General features: G+C 44.9%; 1 protein-coding gene across 1 annotated transcript in view; it reads left to right on the top strand.

The window, feature by feature from the left end:
- The first annotated feature begins 7275 nt into the window (after positions 1–7275).
- poc5 (POC5 centriolar protein homolog (Chlamydomonas)) overlaps positions 7276–22831 on the top strand; it is a 33226-nt gene continuing 17670 nt past the window's right edge. The window contains exons 1-6 of the mRNA XM_080433206.1: positions 7276–7438; positions 7785–7949; positions 9980–10084; positions 15117–15296; positions 16073–16241; positions 19421–19548. Coding sequence (XP_080289332.1) covers positions 7400–7438; positions 7785–7949; positions 9980–10084; positions 15117–15296; positions 16073–16241; positions 19421–19548 — 786 coding nt within the window. The 5' untranslated portion in view covers positions 7276–7399. The remainder of the gene's footprint in view (positions 7439–7784; positions 7950–9979; positions 10085–15116; positions 15297–16072; positions 16242–19420; positions 19549–22831) is intronic.

Below are 22831 nucleotides of genomic sequence, written 5' to 3'. Positions count from 1 at the left end.
CCAATCAAAGCATGGGTGACAACATATTGTCACATGTCACGTGAAGCTTGACCAATGTTAGCTTGGCTGACTGGCGCACCATACTGGCGGAGACAAATATATTTAAAATAAAAGATTACGCTGGCAGAGAACATGTTCGAGGCAATGAAACGAGAGACAAACAATGGGACGACAAGAGCTCTCCCTTTAAAAATGCTTTCTTCATTCAGATGGGAAAAGAAAGTATCTCCGGTAGGAGATAAAACCAGCAGTACTAGAGGTCCTGGTAGGAGATAAAACCAGCGGTACTAGAGGTCCTGGTAGGAGATAAAACCAGCAGTACTAGAGGTCCTGGTAAGAGATCAAGCCAGCAGTACTAGAGGTCCTGGTAGGACATAAAACCAGCAGTACTACAGGTCCTGGTAGGAGATAAAAACCAGCAGTGCTAGAGGTCCTGGTAGGAGATAAAACCAGCAGTACTAGAGGTCCTGGTAGGAGATAAAACGAGTAGTACTAGAGGTCCTGGTAGGAGATAAAACCAGCAGTACGAGAGGTCCTGGTAGGAGATAAAAACCAGCAGTACTAGAGGTCCTGGTAGGAGATAAAACGAGCAGTACTAGAGGTCCCGGTAGGAGATAAAACCAGCAGTACGAGAGGTCCTGGTAGGAGATAAAAACCAGCAGTACTAGAGGTCCTGGTAGGAGATAAAACCAGCAGTACTAGAGGTACTGGTAGGAGATAAAACCAGCAGTACTAGAGGTCCTGGTAGGAGATAAAACCAGCAGTACTAGAGGTCCTGGTAGGAGATAAAACCAGCAGTACTAGAGGTCCTGGTAGGACATAACACTAGCAGTACTAGAGGTCCTGGTAGATCAAACCAGCAGTACTAGAGGTCCTGGTAGGAGATAAAACCAGCAGTACGAGAGGTCCTGGTAGGAGATAAAAACCAGCAGTACTACAGGTCCTGGTAGGAGATAAAAACCAGCAGTGCTAGAGGTCCTGGTAGGAGATAAAACGAGCAGTACTAGAGGTCCCGGTAGGAGATAAAACGAGCAGTACTAGAGGTCCTGGTAGGAGATAAAACCAGCAGTACTAGAGGTCCCGGTAGGAGATAAAACCAGCAGTACGAGAGGTCCTGGTAGGAGATAAAAACCAGCAGTACTAGAGGTCCTGGTAGGAGATAAAACCAGCAGTACGAGAGGTCCTGGTAGGAGATAAAACGAGCAGTACTAGAGGTCCCGGTAGGAGATAAAACCAGCAGTACTAGAGGTCCTGGTAGGAGATCCAGCAGTACTAGAGGTCCTGGTAGGACATAAAACCAGCAGTACTAGAGGTCCTGGTAGATCAAACCAGCAGTACTAGAGGTCCTGGTAGGACATAAAACCAGCAGTACTAGAGGTCCTGGCAGTATTAGGCCATTAAGTAGCCTCGTTCCCACTCTTACTCATCTGCGAAGAGAAAGCCTTGTCACGACCTAAAGCAGAGAGTGTCTATAGGGACACTCTCTGTAAGACAGGAGTCGCACGTATTTCCCCCGGAAACTATATTTTTCGACCAATCACAACACTCGTTTCATTCACGGAGAATGTAAACAGATTTGTAAAGTGTCAACCACATTTTTTTGGGCGGTACTTCCGCCAAATTCCGGTACTTCCGTTTAGACACTCAACCGGCTAGGTCTTGTCCAGCGTGGCCATTAACACATTGAGTGCCAGGTACTATGCATCCAAAACATCCTCAGAGTGCCAGCGTTTTTACCGTGTCTCGGCGATCTTTAGACGGCTGCAGAAGCCACAACGAGGACCCGGATGTTAACAAAAGGTGTCCGGGCGATGGGGTAGGGACCCCGTCGATCCACTGGAACAATAACATTTCTACCGCAATCCGCCATTTTAGAGAGATCGCCCGTGGAAAATGGCTGTTTTTCACCCCAAAAAAAAGCTATGGAGCTAAAAGTGTTTTTCTCAAGATCTTATCGCGGACGGACATCACGTTTTTGGGATGACGTCACATCCTGTTTACAGGGTCCTAGGATCATTCTGTGCGTTAGAGGCCCTCTTTGTGACATTTTCAAAGATTTCTGTTTTTGAAAAACCGTAAATCTACGTTTGGTTAAGTTACGGGTGTAAAAAAATGAAGATACTGTTGGAGGTTTTGATTGATTGATTTTTTGATTGAAATTTTTATTAGGCAAAAGAATGTAAAACAACACAGTTACATTTATAATGCTTTTGTCTAAAAGGTCCGGCCAAAAAAGTCCTTGTGGACTTGTTTCCGTTGGGGTCCTTGAGTTAATTTCATAGACATATATAGTAGCAACCAAACAGTTCAAAAATCAACATGAAAATACAGATAATACAGAAGAAATACCACTATGTACAAAAAAAAAAGCATTTAAAAAATATATGTACAAAAAAAGGGGGGGGGGAAGCATGGAAAAATAAAAAATTATATACAAAAAAAGCATGAGGAAATACAAAATATGTACAAAAAAGAGGAGGGGGGGGTCGTCTGTCTACAGGGAAACTGGTACTAGCTCCTCTTTCGGCCTCCAGAAAGATGGGTTTTTAGGGCTGTTTTGAATGAGCCCAGGGAACTGCATTTTTTGAGGGATGGGGTTAGACTATTCCATTCCTTGGTGGCTGTGCTATAGAAGGAGAATTTGCCCATGTTTGTTTTATGGGTGGGTGGTACCAGATTGTTGTTTACGCTCCCTCTAGTTTCGTGGCTGTGGGTGTCACTAACTTTTTCGAGGTTGTGTGTGTGTGTGTGTGTGTGTGTGTGTGTGTGTGTGTGTGTGTGTGTGTGTGTGTGTGTGTGTGTGTGTGTGTGTGTGTGTGTGTGTGTGTGTGTGTGTGTGTGTGTGTGTGTGTGTGCGTGCGTGCGTGTGTGTGTGTGTACAGGAGGAGTATGAGGAGCTCCTCCGCTCCGCTGTGGTCACGCCCAGGCTGGACGCATCAGGAGGAGGTCGGCTCCACCTCCTCGGGACCTCCTCCCTGCCCTCCCTACGTCCACACAGCTCCCTGGAGGAGGAGGAGGAGGAGGAGGAGGAGGAGGAGGAGGAGGAGGAGGAGGAGGAGGGTGACCGCACGGGACAGCGGCGCCCAGCAGCGGGTAAAGCTCTTTGAGGCCCTAACACCACCAGGGGTCTACAACAGGGGGCAGTGGTTCTCAAACAAGTTCATGTCAAGGACCACCCAAAATGATATGTATCTGGCCACGGACCCCCATCTCCAAACTATTTTGTGCCAGAGACCCCCCAAAAAAAATATATAATAATAATAATAATTATATATATATATATATATATATATATATATATATATTAGGGCTGTCAGAACGAATTTCACTATTCGAAAATAATTTGAATGTGAAAAAAAATTATAATATTCGAATGCTAAAATTGCCATTCGAATATAGAAAAATATATACAATATACAATGCGAAAACAAATGCTTTCATCATGTTTCTCCCTATAAACGTCACTTGTTTATAGTAACAGAGAAAGTTACGTTTAAAAAAAAAAAAAAAAAAAAAATTAATTATAAATTATATAACATATTCGAAAATATTCGAATATTAAAAATAATAAAGCATTGAAATTCGAATGGGATTATAGAGGAGAACTGACAGCCCTAAAATATATATATATATATATATATATATATATATATATATATATATATATATATATATATATATATATATATATATATATATATATATATATTCAAAGATTTGCACACATTTTGAAGATTTTTGAATAGCTAAAGTATAAAATAATAGTTAAAGTGGTTAAAATGATTGTGACTCTATATTAACTACTTTTGCTATGGACCCCCCAAGGACCCCTGGGGGTCCCTGGACCACACTTTGAGAACAATACCCTAGCCTAGGGGGTCCTCAGAGTTACTACAGGGGGGCCACCAATCTTTGAGTGATGGAAACCTTGTTTTGGTCTCAGGACAATGGCCCCGATTCATAAAGGGATTTACGACCATATTTTGTACGTACTGGCATTTAGGACAAATCCTACACCTGCAGTCAGATTCATAAAAGTTTTTTGGTCTGTGTTTGGTGCGTCAGGTGCGCACGTTCTCAGGTCAGCCCGAGGCTGTCTTACCAGGGCTGAAATGTGCGTATGTCTTTAGAATGCTTTATTCTTCATGCCAAAATCAATTACAACAGTGGCAAACCTCAAATAAAATATATATGTGCCCAACATTTGTCAACACATATATACAAAAAATAAAAAATAAATGTCAAACGATGTATTGCTTGTAGCCTATGCATAATATAGACATGATGTAGATTCCACCGCTTTTTATTTATTTTCTAGGCTATCAGTTCCATTTAGAGCTGAATTATATAGGTCCCTCAGTGTGTTTGCCAGCGGGCCATCTGAGCCAAAGTGTCACGTAATAATGAAAATAGGCTATCATGCCTTAATGAAACTGCGGAGGGACTGACGAACCAGCATCCGTGCCGCGGTATTAATTTGTAGGCTAATAGCCTACTGTAGGCTACTCTACTGTATATTGATCACATGAACGCCACACACAACAGCCTAATAAATGTTACCATCTGATGAGGAAACTATAGTGATGAAAGCTGTGTCCAGAAGATCCATTCCCCATTCAGACGTAGGACAGTGATATATTAATCAAAAATTAACTAATTTAATCAATAAGTAATCAATAAGCTCTGGTCCATAATCGAATAGCAGCGTTCCACTTGTATGCCCTGGATTTATTTTCAACATCATCTTTTTACCTGTTAAACGTGAGCAATGTTATATCCGGACCTTTCCAGGTTATTAGTCTATTATTTGCTGGCGGGGTTAAACCTTGTAAACATTACACATTACGTTCAGCTGATCCATCGTGCAATAGTGGGACTCGCTTCCAGACAGATCAGAATGATGTTCAAGTTCTCTGTCAGTGTCAAGGCAATGCGGCCGACAGCTGTAACCGGTGTTGCCAGATTTTGTGAGAGAAATAAGCAACCAGGTCTATGAAAATAAGCCCAGAAGAAGCAACTGGCACTTAAGCCATTATAAGCACTTTAATTAAACCGTTGTGAGCTTGTAGATCTGCTATATTTAGCAAAATCTTGTAATAAAATGTGGAATATTTGGAAGATTTTTTAAACATTCTAACAACACAAATCTGCCTCCAGCAGGCACAAAACATTTTCAGATGGGGCTTATAGGGATAAATTAGCCTACATATTAACTTGGGGGTCCATGACATAAAAATATTTGAGAACCACCGGTTAAAACAATTGAACAATTGTGAAGCAAGCCCAAATAACCAACTACACTTAGAAACTAGCCCAAAAAAAACGCACACCACTGCTACCAATATTTACAAGCAACTTTACAGAAAAATAAGCGCAAATTCGCTTATAATAAGCGGACATGGCAACACTGTGCCGTAAAGTGACGTTAAAGTTGGATGCTGTTGGATGCAGACTTCGAGATTAATCAGCTCCTACACCTGGTCATACGCACGTCTCTGTGATATACGAACCCCTTTGGGAATTGCACGTCCGTTTGTGACTACCAAAATACGACCTCCTTTACGAACTTTATTTACCCCATATTTACGACCCTCGTTATGAATCGGGGACATTGTCTTAACTCATTCTTACCAATGATGTCTTTTGACGGTTGAAAAGCGAAAGCCCTCACTTTTTTTTAAAATATTTTTTATTTTCCACACAGAACCAGGAGATAAGTTGATCCAGATGTACTGCTCCATTCACTTCCTGGTTAAAGTATTCGGGAAATATTCTGTATCACGGCTCCTGTGTTTTACTATGTATTTTTGGCGAGACATGGTATTTTCAACGGCGTATAACAAGCAAACGGGAGGTCGCCATGACATTTTCTTTTCTTTTTGCGGAAGCATTGATTGATTGATTGATGTACTTTATTTAGTAAGACATGAGAACATCAGTACATGGAAGTACAAAAAAATCACAATACAAGGTCTACTAAACTGGGAGACTCATTAAGCACTGAGCTTGTTTAAGATGAGAACCCCATGCACACAAATCATGATGACATATAAGAGACAGACAGATATACACACTACTATACAGAATGTCATACAATCAGCTTACAGGTTACTGGTATGAAGAGTGAAAAAAAGATTACAAGAGAAGAAAAGAAATAGGGGGGTAGGGTAGCCCTGGTTCAGAGCGTTAGTGGCTTCGCTTTAACGCCCTGGAAGACCCCTCGCTCTGCGCATGTACAAGGAATTCCACTGCCCTGCCAGCGCTCAAGAGTAGTGAAAATAAACAAAACCATTTCGCTACTCACCGAAGCAAAGGCTGTTTTGTGTTGTTGAAAGTCTATTCTCCGCACTGGGGAGCCTCTCAGCACCCCACCTACTCTGTAAAATACACTTTTTGGGCAGAAAATTAAATATGTCAGCGAGACGGAAATTATTTTTATTTACTCCACAGTGCCCTCTACAGATTTTGGTTAATGGTAAGTTCAAATCCTCCAGATCTGTAGAGGGCACTGTGGAGTAAATACAATTTATTTCCGTCTCGGGGGGGGTAGGGGGGGTAGGTTAAGTCTTAGACAGGGGCCATTTTAGAATTGCAGCCTCCTGAAGGTGTATCTTTAGGGCAGTTTTGAAAGTGAGTAGGGTTTTACACTCCTTTACTCCTTTTGGTAGGGCATTCCACACTTTTGATGAATAGCATGAGAACGAGTTCATTCCCTTTGTTGAGCCAAATCTGGGTTGAACATGATTTGTGGAGCTGCCTCTGGTGTTATGATCGTGGACTTCATTAACATTTTGGAAGTATTTAGACAAATACAGCACAGCACAGTGAAACCCTCCGTGTTTAGCAACCATCAGCGGATCGATTATACTGGAGATAAATGTTCTGTGACTACTGTGACGTAAAAATCGGCATGGCAGTGGATGACTTAATGTCTATGTTTAATGTCATTGTTCTAATGTCTTTGTTTTACTGTTATTGTTGTAATGTCTTTGTTCTCCCCTCAGGTTTGGCTCCAGAGGCTGAAGATGGCAGACACTCCAGTAGGAGTGTGAGGTCACCACATGTGCAGACTTCCAGACAAACAGAGAGGACCCCCACACCGTCCCAAAGGTCCAGACAGACAGGGAGGACCTCCAGACAGACAGGGAGGACCTCCAGACAGACAGAGAGGACCTCCAGACAGACAGAGAGGACCTCCTCACCTTCACACAGGTCCAGACAGACAGAGAGGACCCCCTCACCTTCACACAGGTCCAGACAGACAGAGAGGACCCCCTCACCATCACACAGGTCCAGACAGACAGAGAGGACCTCCTCACCATCACACAGGTCCAGGCAGAGCAGTCCATCCTCTGTGCTCCTCACAGAGCTGTTCATCTGTGAGGAGAACATCAGCCAGATGGAGAACCTCCTGGACACCTGGAGCCTCCACCTCAAGGTGCGCTTCTTCTCAGTCACCATCAGGACATTAAAGCTTTCATGACATGCGGCTGGTTTACAAAACATTAAAAGTCTTTATCATGGTCCTTCAAAAAAAAGCTCATTGGCTATGAGCTTGTAGATCTGCTATTTTAGAAAAATCGTGAACATTTGTGCGAACCTTTTAAATATATATATATTTTTTTTAAGTGAACATTTGTAACTCAAATCTTTGCTTCTGGGGGGTCCCTGGAACGTCATATTTTGAGATGTGGGTCCGCGGCCAAATACATATCATTGAGGGGGTTCCTTGACATGAAAGAGTTTGAGGAACCACTGATATGGATGTTTGTTTGTGCTTTCAGTCCAACGTGGTGGAGGAGCTGAGGAGATGGAGGCTGCTCTTCATAGAGCAACACAACCAGGAGGTCAGGAGGGAGAAGGACAAGGTCCAGGTTCTACACACTGAGCTGGAGGGACTCAAACAGCTGCTGGAGGCCTACCAGACGTCCAGCCAGAGGAAAGACCAGGTAGGTCTATAACCTACGCTAGGGGAACGCTGAACACGCGTTCACACGCACACGTGATAATAGTTATTGTCCATGACGGAGGCGCGCCGACTCAGCAGAGCTTGAGGCCGAGGAGGCGCGAGTGCCCGCGCTGACCGGCCGATGCTCTGCTAGTCGAATCAGCGCCGTCCGAGTTGTGAACCGATAGGGACAGAATAGTTCTTTTCATGGATGTGTGTGTGTGTGTGTGTGTGTGTGTGTGTGTGTGTGTGTGTGTGTGTGTGTGTGTGTGTGTGTGTGTGTGTGTGTGTGTGTGTGTGTGTGTGTGTGTGTGTGTGTGTGTGGGGGTCGCGGCCATATATGTGTGTGCACTTTAGTTGGGAAGCCTGGCTCGTGGCTCCCTCTAGTGTTGTTTCTAAATTGAAAGCATGAGCGCGTGTGCGTGTGTGTGTGTGTGGTCGCGGCCATATATGTGTGTGCACTTTAGTTGGGAAGCCTGGCGCGTGGCTCCCTCTAGTGTTGTTTCTACAGAATTGCTTGGGGGGGCGGTGAAAACGAGTGCTCCTTCTCCAATTTCCCTGGTTCTCCAATTTCCCTGTAACATATACAACAGGCCTACCAGAGGAAAGACCAGGTAGGACTCAATCTGGGAACCCATGGTAAAAAAAAAAGGAAAAAAACAGCGCCCTGCGTGTTTTTTCCTTTGAATTTGACTCTGGGGGGACATTACATTTATAACTGTTGTAACAGGAGCTCTTTGTCTTTGTTTAACATTCCTAACATTCCTAACTATACAACGGTAACAGCATTCCTGTTACAACGGTAACAGGAGCTCCCGACAGATTCAGCTGCGGAGCTCTGAATCTGTCTTGAGAGATTAGCTAGGACTAGAACTTATACAAGCCTACCAGACCTCCAGTGGCTTGACTCAGGTGTCCTGTGGTTCCAGGTCATAGTGAACTTAACTCGGGTTTCCTGTGGTTCCAGGACATAGTGAACTTGACTCAGGTGTCCTGTGGTTCCAGGTCATAGTGAACTTGACTCAGGTGTCCTGTGGTTCCAGGTCATAGTGAACTTAACTCGGGTTTCCTGTGGTTCCAGGACATAGTGAACTTGACTCAGGTGTCCTGTGGTTCCAGGTCATAGTGAACTTAACTCAGGTTTCCTGTGGTTCCAGGACATAGTGAACTTGACTCAGGTTTCCTGTGGTTCCAGGTCATAGTGAACTTGACTCAGGTTTCCTGTGGTTCCAGGTCATAGTGAACTTGACTCAGGTGTCCTGTGGTTCCAGGTCATAGTGAACTTGACTCAGGTGTCCTGTGGTTCCAGGTCATAGTGAACTTGACTCAGGTTTCCTGTGGTTCCAGGTCATAGTGAACTTGACTCAGGTGTCCTGTGGTTCCAGGTCATAGTGAACTTGACTCAGGTGTCCTGTGGTTCCAGGTCATAGTGAACTTAACTCGGGTTTCCTGTGGTTCCAGGACATAGTGAACTTGACTCAGGTGTCCTGTGGTTCCAGGTCATAGTGAACTTAACTCAGGTTTCCTGTGGTTCCAGGACATAGTGAACTTGACTCAGGTTTCCTGTGGTTCCAGGTCATAGTGAACTTGACTCAGGTTTCCTGTGGTTCCAGGTCATAGTGAACTTGACTCAGGTGTCCTGTGGTTCCAGGTCATAGTGAACTTGACTCAGGTGTCCTGTGGTTCCAGGTCATAGTGAACTTGACTCAGGTTTCCTGTGGTTCCAGGTCATAGTGAACTTGACTCAGGTGTCCTGTGGTTCCAGGTCATAGTGAACTTGACTCAGGTGTCCTGTGGTTCCAGGTCATAGTGAACTTGACTCAGGTGTCCTGTGGTTCCAGGTCATAGTGAACTTGACTCAGGTTTCCTCTGGTTTCAGGTCATAGTGAACTTGACTCAGGTTTCCTGTGGTTTCAGGTCATAGTGAACTTGACTCAGGTTTCCTGTGGTTCCAGGTCATAGTGAACTTGACTCAGGTTTCCTGTGGTTCCAGGTCATAGTGAACTTGACTCAGGTTTCCTCTGGTTTCAGGTCATAGTGAACTTGACTCAGGCGTTGGAGAGACAGAAGGAGAAGGTGGAGATGATGAGGAGTTTGACCCACTGGAGGATGCAGCATGCCCACATCCAGGAGGAGGTAACTTACTTACTTACTTACTTACTTACGCCTATAGCCCACTTTGGGCTTACGTAGGCCACCAACAAGTGCTCTCCAGGCATGGAGACAGAGGGACAGACAGACTCTATAAGAGTCAGTCTGTCCCTCTGTCTCCTATGCAGAGAGTCTGTCTGTCCCTCTGTCTCCTACGCTGAGTCTGTCTGTCTGTCTCTCTGTCTCCTATGCTGAGAGTCTGTCTGTCTCTCTGTCTCCTATGCTGAGAGTCTGTCTGTCTCTCTGTCTCCTATGCTGAGAGTCTGTCTGTCTCTCTGTCTCCTATGCTGAGAGTCTGTCTGTCTCTCTGTCTCCTATGCTGAGAGTCTGTCTGTCTCTCTGTCTCCTATGCTGAGAGTCTGTCTGTCCCTCTGTCTCCTATGCAGGGAGTCTGTCTGTCTCTCTGTCTCCTATGCTGAGAGTCTGTCTGTCTCTCTGTCTCCTATGCAGGGAGTCTGTCTGTCTCTCTGTCTCCTATGCTGAGCCTGTCTGTCTCTCTGTCTCCTATGCTGAGAGTCTGTCTGTCTCTCTGTCTCCTATGCTGAGCCTGTCTGTCTCTCTGTCTCCTATGCAGGGAGTCTGTCTGTCTCTCTGTCTCCTATGCTGAGAGTCTGTCTGTCCCTCTGTCTCCTATGCTGAGCCTGTCTGTCTCTCTGTCTCCTATGCAGGGAGTCTGTCTGTCTCTCTGTCTCCTATGCAGGGAGTCTGTCTGTCTCTCTGTCTCCATGCTGAGAGTCTGTCTGTCCCTCTGTCTCCTATGCAGGGAGTCTGTCTGTCTCTCTGTCTCCATGCTGAGAGTCTGTCTGTCTCTCTGTCTCCTATGCAGGGAGTCTGTCTGTCTCTCTGTCTCCATGCTGAGAGTCTGTCTGTCTCTCTGTCTCCTATGCTGAGAGTCTGTCTGTCTCTCTGTCTCCTATGCAGGGAGTCTGTCTGTCTCTCTGTCTCCATGCTGAGAGTCTGTCTGTCTCTCTGTCTCCTATGCTGAGAGTCTGTCTGTCTCTCTGTCTCCTATGCAGGGAGTCTGTCTGTCTCTCTGTCTCCATGCTGAGAGTCTGTCTGTCTCTCTGTCTCCTATGCTGAGAGTCTGTCTGTCTCTCTGTCTCCATGCTGAGAGTCTGTCTGTCCCTCTGTCTCCTATGCTGAGAGTCTGTCTGTCTCTCTGTCTCCTATGCTGAGTCTGTCTGTCTCTCTGTCTCCTATGCTGAGAGTCTGTCTGTCTCTCTGTCTCCTATGCTGAGTCTGTCTGTCTCTCTGTCTCCTATGCTGAGAGTCTGTCTGTCTCTCTGTCTCCTATGCAGGGAGTCTGTCTGTCTCTCTGTCTCCTATGCTGAGAGCCTGTCTGTCTCTCTGTCTCCTATGCTGAGAGTCTGTCTGTCTCTCTGTCTCCTATGCTGAGCCTGTCTGTCTCTCTGTCTCCTATGCTGAGTCTGTCTGTCTCTCTGTCTCCTATGCTGAGAGTCTGTCTGTCTCTCTGTCTCCTATGCTGAGAGTCTGTCTGTCTCTCTGTCTCCTATGCTGAGAGTCTGTCCGTCTCTCTGTCTCCTATGCTGAGTCTGTCTGTCTCTCTGTCTCCTATGCTGAGAGTCTGTCCGTCTCTCTGTCTCCTATGCTGAGAGTCTGTCTGTCTCTCTGTCTCCTATGCTGAGAGTCTGTCTGTCTCTCTGTCTCCTATGCTGAGAGTCTGTCTGTCCCTCTGTCTCCTATGCTGAGTCTGTCTGTCTCTCTGTCTCCTATGCAGGGAGTCTGTCTGTCTCTCTGTCTCCTATGCTGAGAGTCTGTCCGTCTCTCTGTCTCCTATGCAGGGAGTCTGTCTGTCTCTCTGTCTCCTATGCTGAGAGTCTGTCCGTCTCTCTGTCTCCATGCTGAGAGTCTGTCTGTCTCTCTGTCTCCTATGCTGAGAGTCTGTCTGTCCCTCTGTCTCCTATGCTGAGAGTCTGTCTGTCTCTCTGTCTCCTACGCTGAGTCTGTCTGTCTCTCTGTCTCCTATGCAGGGAGTCTGTCTGTCTCTCTGTCTCCTATGCTGAGTCTGTCTGTCTCTCTGTCTCCTATGCTGAGAGTCTGTCTGTCTCTCTGTCTCCTATGCTGAGAGTCTGTCTGTCTCTCTGTCTCCTATGCAGGGAGTCTGTCTGTCTCTCTGTCTCCTATGCTGAGTCTGTCTGTCTCTCTGTCTCCTACGCTGAGAGTCTGTCTGTCTCTCTGTCTCCTATGCTGAGAGTCTGTCTGTCTCTCTGTCTCCTACGCTGAGAGTCTGTCTGTCTCTCTGTCTCCTACGCTGAGTCTGTCTGTCTGTCTCTCTGTGTCCTATGCTGAGAGTCTGTCTGTCTCTCTGTCTCCTATGCTGAGAGTCTGTCTGTCCCTCTGTCTCCTATGCAGGGAGTCTGTCTGTCTCTCTGTCTCCTATGCAGGGAGTCTGTCTGTCTCTCTGTCTCCTATGCAGGGAGTCTGTCTGTCTCTCTGTCTCCTATGCAGGGAGTCTGTCTGTCTCTCTGTCTCCTATGCAGGGAGTCTGTCTGTCTCTCTGTCTCCTATGCTGAGAGTCTGTCTGTCTCTCTGTCTCCTATGCAGGGAGTCTGTCTGTCTCTCTGTCTCCTATGCAGGGAGTCTGTCTGTCTCTCTGTCTCCTATGCAGGGAGTCTGTCTGTCTCTCTGTCTCCTATGCTGAGAGTCTGTCTGTCTCTCTGTCTCCTATGCTGAGAGTCTGTCTGTCTCTCTGTCTCCATGCTGAGAGTCTGTCTGTCTCTCTGTCTCCATGCTGAGAGTCTGTCTGTCTCTCTGTCTCCTATGCTGAGAGTCTGTCTGTCTCTCTGTCTCCTATGCTGAGAGTCTGTCTGTCTCTCTGTCTCCTACGCTGAGTCTGTCTGTCTCTCTGTCTCCTATGCTGAGAGTCTGTCTGTCTCTCTGTAACAATCGCCCTTTTACTTCGAAAGGATAATTATTAACTGAAAGGAAAAACAACGGGATCGGCAGGTTGCTAGTTGTGGTTACTTTATTTCCAGCCACAATAAATAATAACTGTCACAGCAAATGGTAAATAATAATAATACCCTTCTTGGTTTTAACTACCGTAAATTTCGGACTATAAGCCGCGACTTTTTTCCCATTTTTCGACCCTGCGGCTTATATAACGGTGCGGCTTATCTATGGATTTTTACAGCTAACGGCCACTAGGGGACCTCCTAAATCTATGGATTTTACACCCGCGCGGCTTATAGTCCAGTGCGGCTTATATATGTTCCAAACATTCAATTTAGCTGCTGCGGCTTATAGTGCGAAAATTACGGTACTATCCCTAGCTCTGTCCCTAACAAACAAAAGAAATATACAAACAAATCAACAATCAGTAATTATTTCACAAACCCCTCCCAACCCAAACAATTCCCAAGTCCTTTACAACCCTCAATTCAGTGAATTCACACGTTCAAAACGTTAACATAAACAGGGTCACATAACAAGGTAGAATCACCACCGCCGTCAGACGTTTACTCGCTTTACATAATAACAATAAACAGTCCCTCGTTACGGCTCAAACGGCTTCTTCCCTCCGCGGCCTCGAGAATGTCTATTGAGTCCTTTGATCCAAAACGAATCGCAAACGGTCTTCCGCAATCGCGTTCCAACTAATAAAGTAATGTTCGGGGTACCCCTTAAGTTTGTAATCCACCGGAAAAGAAGCTATGGATTTATCTCACCCGCGGCTCCGTCGGAATCCTCTCGCCGACCGGCGGTTCATTCATAAATCCTGGCTGTCCACAGTGTCGCAACACGGCCGTTCCATCCGTCCTCCGCTGGGCTCGACAGCACGTAACTTTTGGCCGCAGTTTACACTCGGTTACTTCTATAAATTAACCATATAACACTGGCGCCTCGGAGCTCCTCTCTTCTCACCCGTTCACACTAGTACACAGGTTGTTTGTTTGATCTCCCCTCCCCCCGTGCCACACCCTGTATTTGTAACGTCGGGTGGCTCCAATGTTCCAATCACCCGCAGCACTCAGCCCCATTACCTTCAAGTGAATAGGAAATGACCATATATCTCACAGTGTCAAACATGTCACATATCCCACATATATAATAACATGCATAAATGAATCAGATGTTACAATATCAAGCAGATATAATAACATCCATATATCAAGCAGATAATTATAATAAATATAATGTGCATTTGTCACATCTCTGTCTCCTATGCTGAGAGTCTGTCTGTCTCCCATGCTGACAGTCGTATCGAGAGATGATTATTTGTGGGCGGAGACAGGGAAGAGGGAGGAGACAGGGAAGAGGGAGGAGACAGGGAAGAGGGAGGAGGGCAATTTTACCAAACAGCTGTTGTTTTGTTGTTATTTCAGGATTCATGATATGTCTTTTCTATGTCTTTTCTTCTGAAATGCATTTAATCAAAATGAAATGAATGGATGACTTTCTGTCTCAAGATTCTTGTCCTGATGAAGAATATCTGTTACTTTTCAGGATTAAAATTCAAAAATATCAGATAGCACAGCTTTCCACCGTCCTGTACAGTACAGTACAGTACAGTACAGACTAAAGGTTGTGTCTGTACAGTACAGACTAAAGGTTGTGTCAGTACAGTACAGACTAAAGGTTGTGTCAGTACAGTACAGACTAAAGGTTGTGTCAGTACAGTACAGACTAAAGGTTGTGTCAGTACAGTACAGACTAAAGGTTGTCTGTACAGTACAGACTAAAGGTTGTCTGTACAGTACAGACTAAAGGCTGTCTGTACAGTACAGACTAAAGGTTGTGTCTGTACAGTACAGACTAAAGGTTGTCTGTACAGTACAGACTAAAGGTTGTCTGTACAGTACAGACTAAAGGCTGTCTGTACAGTACAGACTAAAGGTTGTGTCTGTACAGTACAGACTAAAGGTTGTGTCCTGTGCAGTACAGACTAAAGGTTGTGTCCTGTGCAGTACAGACTAAAGGTTGTGTCAGTACAGTACAGACTAAAGGTTGTGTCCTGTCCGGTAAAGACGGTTTGTGTTCCTAATCCTGTCTTCAGGCCCAGGCTCTGCGCCGGGCGGAGCAGCACCACCAGGGGGTGCTGAAGAGGAAGGTGTTCCTGGGCTGGCACTCTCTGCTGCGAGGCCACTGGAAGGAGCAGGTGGAGCGGGACTGTCGAACCCGAGCCCAGGAGGTCTGCTCCCGACTGGCCGCGCAGTACGAGGCCAAGATAGCAGAGGTAACCATGCGGTGGTCGTGGATAAGGGCGTCTGCTAAACTGCCTACATCAGGGGTCTTCAACGTTTTCAGGCCAAGGACCCCCTAGCTGAGAGAGAGAGATGAAGCAGGGACCCCCTCTATATTGTATAAAATTGTGTTTCAGATTAAAAAAAATTTGGGCCCCTATATGTGAGGTTTGGATATTTGCACACCAAATCCTGCGCTGTGATTGGCCACAAATGTACCCCCCTAACCCTGCACCGTGATTGGCCAATCACAGTCTATTCAGGACTGTGATTGGCTAGGGAAACATGACACATGTGCATAGCCCTATAAATAGGACCATAACTTAAAAAAAAACATAAATGTGTTTTTTTAAAGTTATGGTTTCTTCCATCACTTCTTCCATCACTGTGATGACCACTGTGACCACACCGCCCACTTCACACTGGGTGTGATTTTTTTTACTTAGTCTGCTCTTTTTTCCCTCTACACCTATAGCCTCTTTGCCAAAAATAGCCGATCTGCAAGCTCTCAACAGCGAGGCGTGGTGAGCTTGTAGATCGGCTATTTTCGGCTAATGTTCTCCTCAGAAAAATGAATTCTAGGGTTCAAGTGGTTAATGTAAAAAAACAAAATCCTATCACTCAAAGATTTGGCGGACCCCCTGTAGTAGTTCTGAGGACCCCCTATAGTAGCTCTGAGGAAGACCCCTGAAGGACCCCCTGTTGAAGACCCCTGAAGGCCTACATTGTTACTGATTGGTTGGTGTGGTTGTGGTGGGTGTGTGCACAGCACTGCCAGGCCGTGGAGCAGACCCAGGCTGAGATGGAGAGGCTGCGGGCGGAGAGGGAGCGCTATGAGGAGGCCATGAAGAAGGCCTTTATGAGGGGGGTGTGTGCTCTCAACATGGAGGCTCTGAGCATGTTCAACACTGAGCCGCCTGGAGGCTCCCTGCAGCAAGGTGGAGGTTACACACACACACACACACACACACACACACACACACACACACACACACACACACACACACACACACACACACACACACACACACACACACACACACACACACACACACACACACACACACACACACACACACACACACACACACACACACACACACACGCGCTATGCCGCCAGAATGTGGAATGCCCTACCAACAGTCGTTAAAAAAAGTGTGACTCCTTAACTCTCCTTCAAAAACGCTCTAAAAGAGCTCTTACAGGTGACTGGCCCCTGTAAACGCTCTAAAAGAGCTCTTACAGGTGACTGGCCCCTGTAAACGCTCTAAAAGAGCTCTTACAGGTGACTGGCCCCTGTAAACGCTCTAAAAGAGCTCTTACAGGTGACTGGCCCCTGTAAACGCTCCAAAAGAGCACTTACAGGTGACTGGCCCCTGCAAACGCTCCAAAAGAGCACTTACAGGTGACTGGCCCCTGCAAACGCTCCAAAAGAGCACTTACAGGTGACTGGCCCCTGCAAACGCTCTAAAAGAGCACTTACAGGTGACTGGCCCCTGCAAACGCTCTAAAAGAGCACTTACAGGTGACTGGCCCCTGCAAACGCTCTAAAAGAGCACTTACAGGTGACTGGCCCCTGTAAACGCTCTAAAAGAGCTCTTACAGGTGACTGGCCCCTGTAAACGCTCTAAAAGAGCTCTTACAGGTGACTGGCCCCTGTAAACGCTCTAAAAGAGCACTTACAGGTGACTGGCCCCTGTAAAAGGTCTAAAAGAGCTCTTACAGGTGACTGGCCCCTGTAAAAGGTCTAAAAGAGCTCTTACAGGTGACTGGCCCCTGCAAACGCTCTAAAAGAGCACTTACAGGTGACTGGCCCCTGCAAACGCTCTAAAAGAGCTCTTACAGGTGACTGGCCCCTGCAAACGCTCTAAAAGAGCACTTACAGGTGACTGGCCCCTGCAAACGCTCTAAAAGAGCACTTACAGGTGACTGGCCCCTGCAAACGCTCTAAAAGAGCACTTACAGGTGACTGGCCCCTGTAAACGCTCTAAAAGAGCACTTACAGGTGACTGGCCCCTGCAAACGCTCTAAAAGAGCACTTACAGGTGACTGGCCCCTGTAAACGCTCTAAAAGAGCACTTACAGGTGACTGGCCCCTGCAAACGCTCTAAAAGAGCTCTTACAGGTGACTGGCCCCTGCAAACGCTCTAAAAGAGCACTTACAGGTGACTGGCCCCTGCAAACGCTCTAAAAGAGCTCTTACAGGTGACTGGCCCCTGCAAACGCTCTAAAAGAGCTCTTACAGGTGACTGGCCCCTGCAAACGCTCTAAAAGAGCTCTTACAGGTGACTGGCCCCTGCAAACGCTCTAAAAGAGCTCTTACAGGTGACTGGCCCCTGCAAACGCTCTAAAAGAGCTCTTACAGGTGACTGGCCCCTGCAAACGCTCTAAAAGAGCTCTTACAGGTGACTGGCCCCTGTAAACGCTCTAAAAGAGCACTTACAGGTGACTGGCCCCTGTAAATGCTCTAAGCTTGTCACCGGAGATGCCCGGTGTAGGGCGATGATTGATTTACGGAAACACACAAACATGTTTAATATGGAGAGAAGAGGTTTCTGCCCGACAACGATGACATTTCTAATGATAAATCTAATGTCATGTGATCACCTTTATTCCTCCATCAACACGTTCTCCTGTTCACACTGAACCACTGAGCCACTGAACCACTGAACCACTGAACCACTGAAACACTGAACCACTGAGCCACTGAACCACTGAAACACTGAACCACTGAACCACTGAGCCACTGAAACACTGAACCACTGAAACACTGAACCACTGAACCACTGAACCACTGAAACACTGAACCACTGAAACACTGAACCACTGAACCACTGAACCACTGAAACACTGAACCACTGAACCACTGAGATGTCTTCTGTCTCTCTTCCGTTCCGTCGCCTAGTTTTATAATCACATTGTTAACCCTTTAAAGACCGGGAACGCGTCTGTGTGTCATTTTTAGATTCCTTTGGCTATTCAAAAATAGCAGATCTACAAGCTCATAGCACGGCACTCGGTGCCGTGCTATGAGCTTGTAGATCTGCTATTTTTGAATAGCCTAAAAAATAAATCTAAAAATGACACAGATTCTTTCCCGGCCTTAATGGGTTAATCTCATTGTAAATTATTATTGTCCAAAAGGCAAAGCAGCTTCAGTTTTTAATTTGGGTTTTATTATATTTCCTCCTGTGACGGAAAAAAACAGCGTAAGGACATTATGGAGGCTGGATGAGATTAAAGGAATGATTTGATTACAGCCTCAGTACCTGTCCCTCCTCTCAGACAATAAGTCACCACAGAGCTCTGGAAACATGCTGTCTCACACACACACACACACACACACACACACACACACACACACACACACACACACACACACACACACACACACACACACACACACACACACACACACACACACACACACACACACACACACACACACACACACACACACACACACACACACACACACACACACACACACACACACACACACACACACACACACACACACACACACACACACGTAATCTAAGATTCCCAAATGGGGATTTCAACACAAAAAATAAAGCCACGAACCCGTGGAACAGCGCCCTCTAGTGGCAGTGATGTCAGACTTCGGTGCTCTATAGCTAATCCGATTAATAGTGTGTGTGTTACATTTACACACTGTAGGTGTGTGATGTGGAAGCATTGCAAAGTGACACACCTACGTATAGCTCTGTACACACCTATATCTAACACACACATCATTAATGTGATAAGCTGCAGCTGTGTTGCTCACTAGCCTGTCATGTTGTTAATTTAATCATATCTATTCTAGGGATCATGTCTTAGTAGGCCGACATTCAACGAAAATAGCATCTACAAATCTACAAGCTCACAATGTGTTGTGATGCGTAGTAAGCTTGTAGATGTACTGTAGATCGACTATTTGAGATTTTGGCGGGAAAAGGAGGACACCAAGTATATAGGTTTAAGTGGTTACTTGACATTATGTCCTGTCAATATGAGTCATATACTGTAAAGAGCAATATGAAAATAGCTTTCTCCATTTAAACATGCCCATTGATCTAGTAGTGTCTGTCTGTCTGTCTCTCTCTCTCTACAGAGGACAAAGATGAAGCAGACAGTGCTCTGATTGGACAGTTCTCATCTCATCCAGAGTCACGCATGCACTTCAGCCCCGCCCACTTTGACCCTGCCGGGCCTCCGTCCCAGAATGCACCAGAGGAACCAGTAAGAGGATGAATTTACTTGCAACAAAAGGAGAGAGTTTAAAGTTGAAAATAGATTTTTATTAAACTAAACAGTCAACATAATTATTACTGAAAAGGTACAAAGATCAGTTGTCAGTAATCAGTAGTGTAGTGTTCCTGTATGTATGCATTGTGCGAGGTTAGCTGTAGAATACAACTCTCGTAGACTTATTTATGATTCTGACGTTTTCAATCTACGAGAGTTGTAGACACTCCTCCCCATTGTCACAGGGACTTTCAGCTCCTAGCCTGTCCGGGGTACAAATGCAAAAATAAAAGGTGCTTACCCCCAAGCCCCAAATGTTAACTGTCAGGAGTTCTAGTGCAACGTTATGATCCATATCTTTCAATAAATAGGTGTTTTAATCCCGTCTGTGGCCGAACGCCATTTTTTTCACCCTTGTTTACTTCCTGTTTACATTGAGTGTAATTCCGGGTTTCACCAGATGCGGCGCGTCACTACCGCCCGTTGGGAACTTCCCACAGAATCGGCCACAGACACACAGACACTACACTGTCTCTGTATTCTATGATCCTATAGTTTACTGAGACACTACACTGTCTCTCTGTATTCTATGATCCTATAGTTTACTGAGACACTACACTGTCTCTGTATTCTATGATCCTATAGTTTACTGAGACACTACACTGTCTCTGTATTCTATGATCCTATAGTTTACTGAGACACTACACTGTCTCTCTGTATTCTATGATCCTATAGTTTACTGAGACACTACACTGTCTCTCTGTATTCTATGATCCTATAGTTTACTGAGACACTACACTGTCTCTCTGTATTCTATGATCCTATAGTTTACTGAGACACTACACTGTCTCTATGTATTCTATGATCCTATAGTTTACTGAGACACTACACTGTCTCTCTGTATTCTATGATCCTATAGTTTACTGAGACACTACACTGTCTCTCTGTATTATATGATCCTATAGTTTACTGAGACACTACACTGTCTCTGTATTCTATGATCCTATAGTTTACTGAGACACTACACTGTCTCTGTATTCTATGATCCTATAGTTTACTGAGACACTACACCGTCTCTGTATTCTATGATCCTATAGTTTACTGAGACACTACACTGTCTCTCTGTATTCTATGATCCTTTAGTTTACTGAGACACTACACTGTCTCTGTATTCTATGATCCTATAGTTTACTGAGACACTACACTGTCTCTGTATTCTATGATCCTATAGTTTACTGAGACACTACACTGTCTCTGTATTCTATGATCCTATAGTTTACTGAGACACTACACTGTCTCTCTGTATTCTATGATCCTATAGTTTACTGAGACACTACACTGTCTCTATGTATTCTATGATCCTATAGTTTACTGAGACACTACACTGTCTCTATGTATTCTATGATCCTATAGTTTACTGAGACACTACACTGTCTCTATGTATTCTATGATCCTATAGTTTACTGAGACACTACACTGTCTCTATGTATTCTATGATCCTATAGTTTACTGAGACACTACACTGTCTCTGTATTCTATGATCCTATAGTTTACTGAGACACTACACTGTCTCTCTGTATTCTATGATCCTATAGTTTACTGAGACACTACACTGTCTCTGTATTCTATGATCCTATAGTTTACTGAGACACTACACTGTCTCTGTATTCTATGATCCTATAGTTTACTGAGACACTACACTGTCTCTGTATTCTATGATCCTATAGTTTACTGAGACACTACACTGTCTCTGTATTCTATGATCCTATAGTTTACTGAGACACTACACTGTCTCTATGTATTCTATGATCCTATAGTTTACTGAGACACTACACTGTCTCTATGTATTCTATGATCCTATAGTTTACTGAGACACTACACTGTCTCTCTGTATTCTATGATCCTATAGTTTACTGAGACACTGCACTGTCTCTGTATTCTATGATCCTATAGTTTACTGAGACACTACACTGTCTCTGTATTCTATGATCCTATAGTTTACTGAGACACTACACTGTCTCTGTATTCTATGATCCTATAGTTTACTGAGACACTACACTGTCTCTGTATTCTATGATCCTATAGTTTACTGAGACACTACACTGTCTCTGTATTCTATGATCCTATAGTTTACTGAGACACTACACTGTCTCTGTATTCTATGATCCTATAGTTTACTGAGACACTACACTGTCTCTCTGTATTCTATGATCCTATAGTTTACTGAGACACTACACTGTCTCTATGTATTCTATGATCCTATAGTTTACTGAGACACTACACTGTCTCTCTGTATTCTATGATCCTATAGTTTACTGAGACACTACACTGTCTCTATGTATTCTATGATCCTATAGTTTACTGAGACACTACACTGTCTCTCTGTATTCTATGATCCTATAGTTTACTGAGACACTACACTGTCTCTCTGTATTCTATGATCCTATAGTTTACTGAGACACTACACTGTCTCTCTGTATTCTATGATCCTATAGTTTACTGAGACACTACACTGTCTCTCTGTATTCTATGATCCTATAGTTTACTGAGACTAGGGATGGGACGATATACGATATTATCGTATATCGCGATAAAAAACGTCCACGATAACTGTATCGCAGGTACTGTAATTATCGCGAAAATAAATAAATAAATAAAGTTCGACCAAAAAAGATGTTGGTGTCCATTTGCTTTGCCAGGTTGCATATCCGGCCTAGAGAGAATCAAAGGAAACGGAAACAGCTGTGAGCATGCATATATATGTGTGTGGACTGCACCGGATACAGTTTCAAAGAAGGCGGGTGTAATATAATAGGCAGCGTCGCAGCGAGTCAGTGCACTCGCCTCACTGTCCCTGTAGTCTACTAGCTTGTTGTGCTACGCACTAGTACGAAGGTGTCCGTAGCTGAGATAGAGAATATACGGCAGTGCCGTCGAGAACGTGCGTTGTACCCAGCTTTATTGCCAATATGTTGAGCTGCTGATCTTTAGTAAACTAGTCACGTTTATATCAAGTTGTTGTCTAATGTCTAGCCTGTAACCCAGACTGATTTGCTCCATTCTGCTGACTTTTTTTTCTTCTCACAACTTCACATCCACCGAACGGATTCCCCCGTGCTGGAAAGCCTGGTGATTCGAGGTTAGGATCCCAGGCTAGTTGTTGTCAAGCCTCATCCATATTACAGCGTGGAATTCAAGTTAACGCGAAAAATAAGCCGTTTGTGAATATGCTGAGTTGAACGACCGTGTTGTGCAGCAAAAATTAGCCGACCTACAA

This window comes from Gymnoscopelus braueri (assembly GCF_963280865.1).
Source record: "Gymnoscopelus braueri genome assembly, chromosome: 7".
Taxonomy (NCBI): Eukaryota; Metazoa; Chordata; class Actinopteri; order Myctophiformes; family Myctophidae; genus Gymnoscopelus; species Gymnoscopelus braueri.
This window is presented reverse-complemented; position numbering and strand designations above follow the sequence as displayed.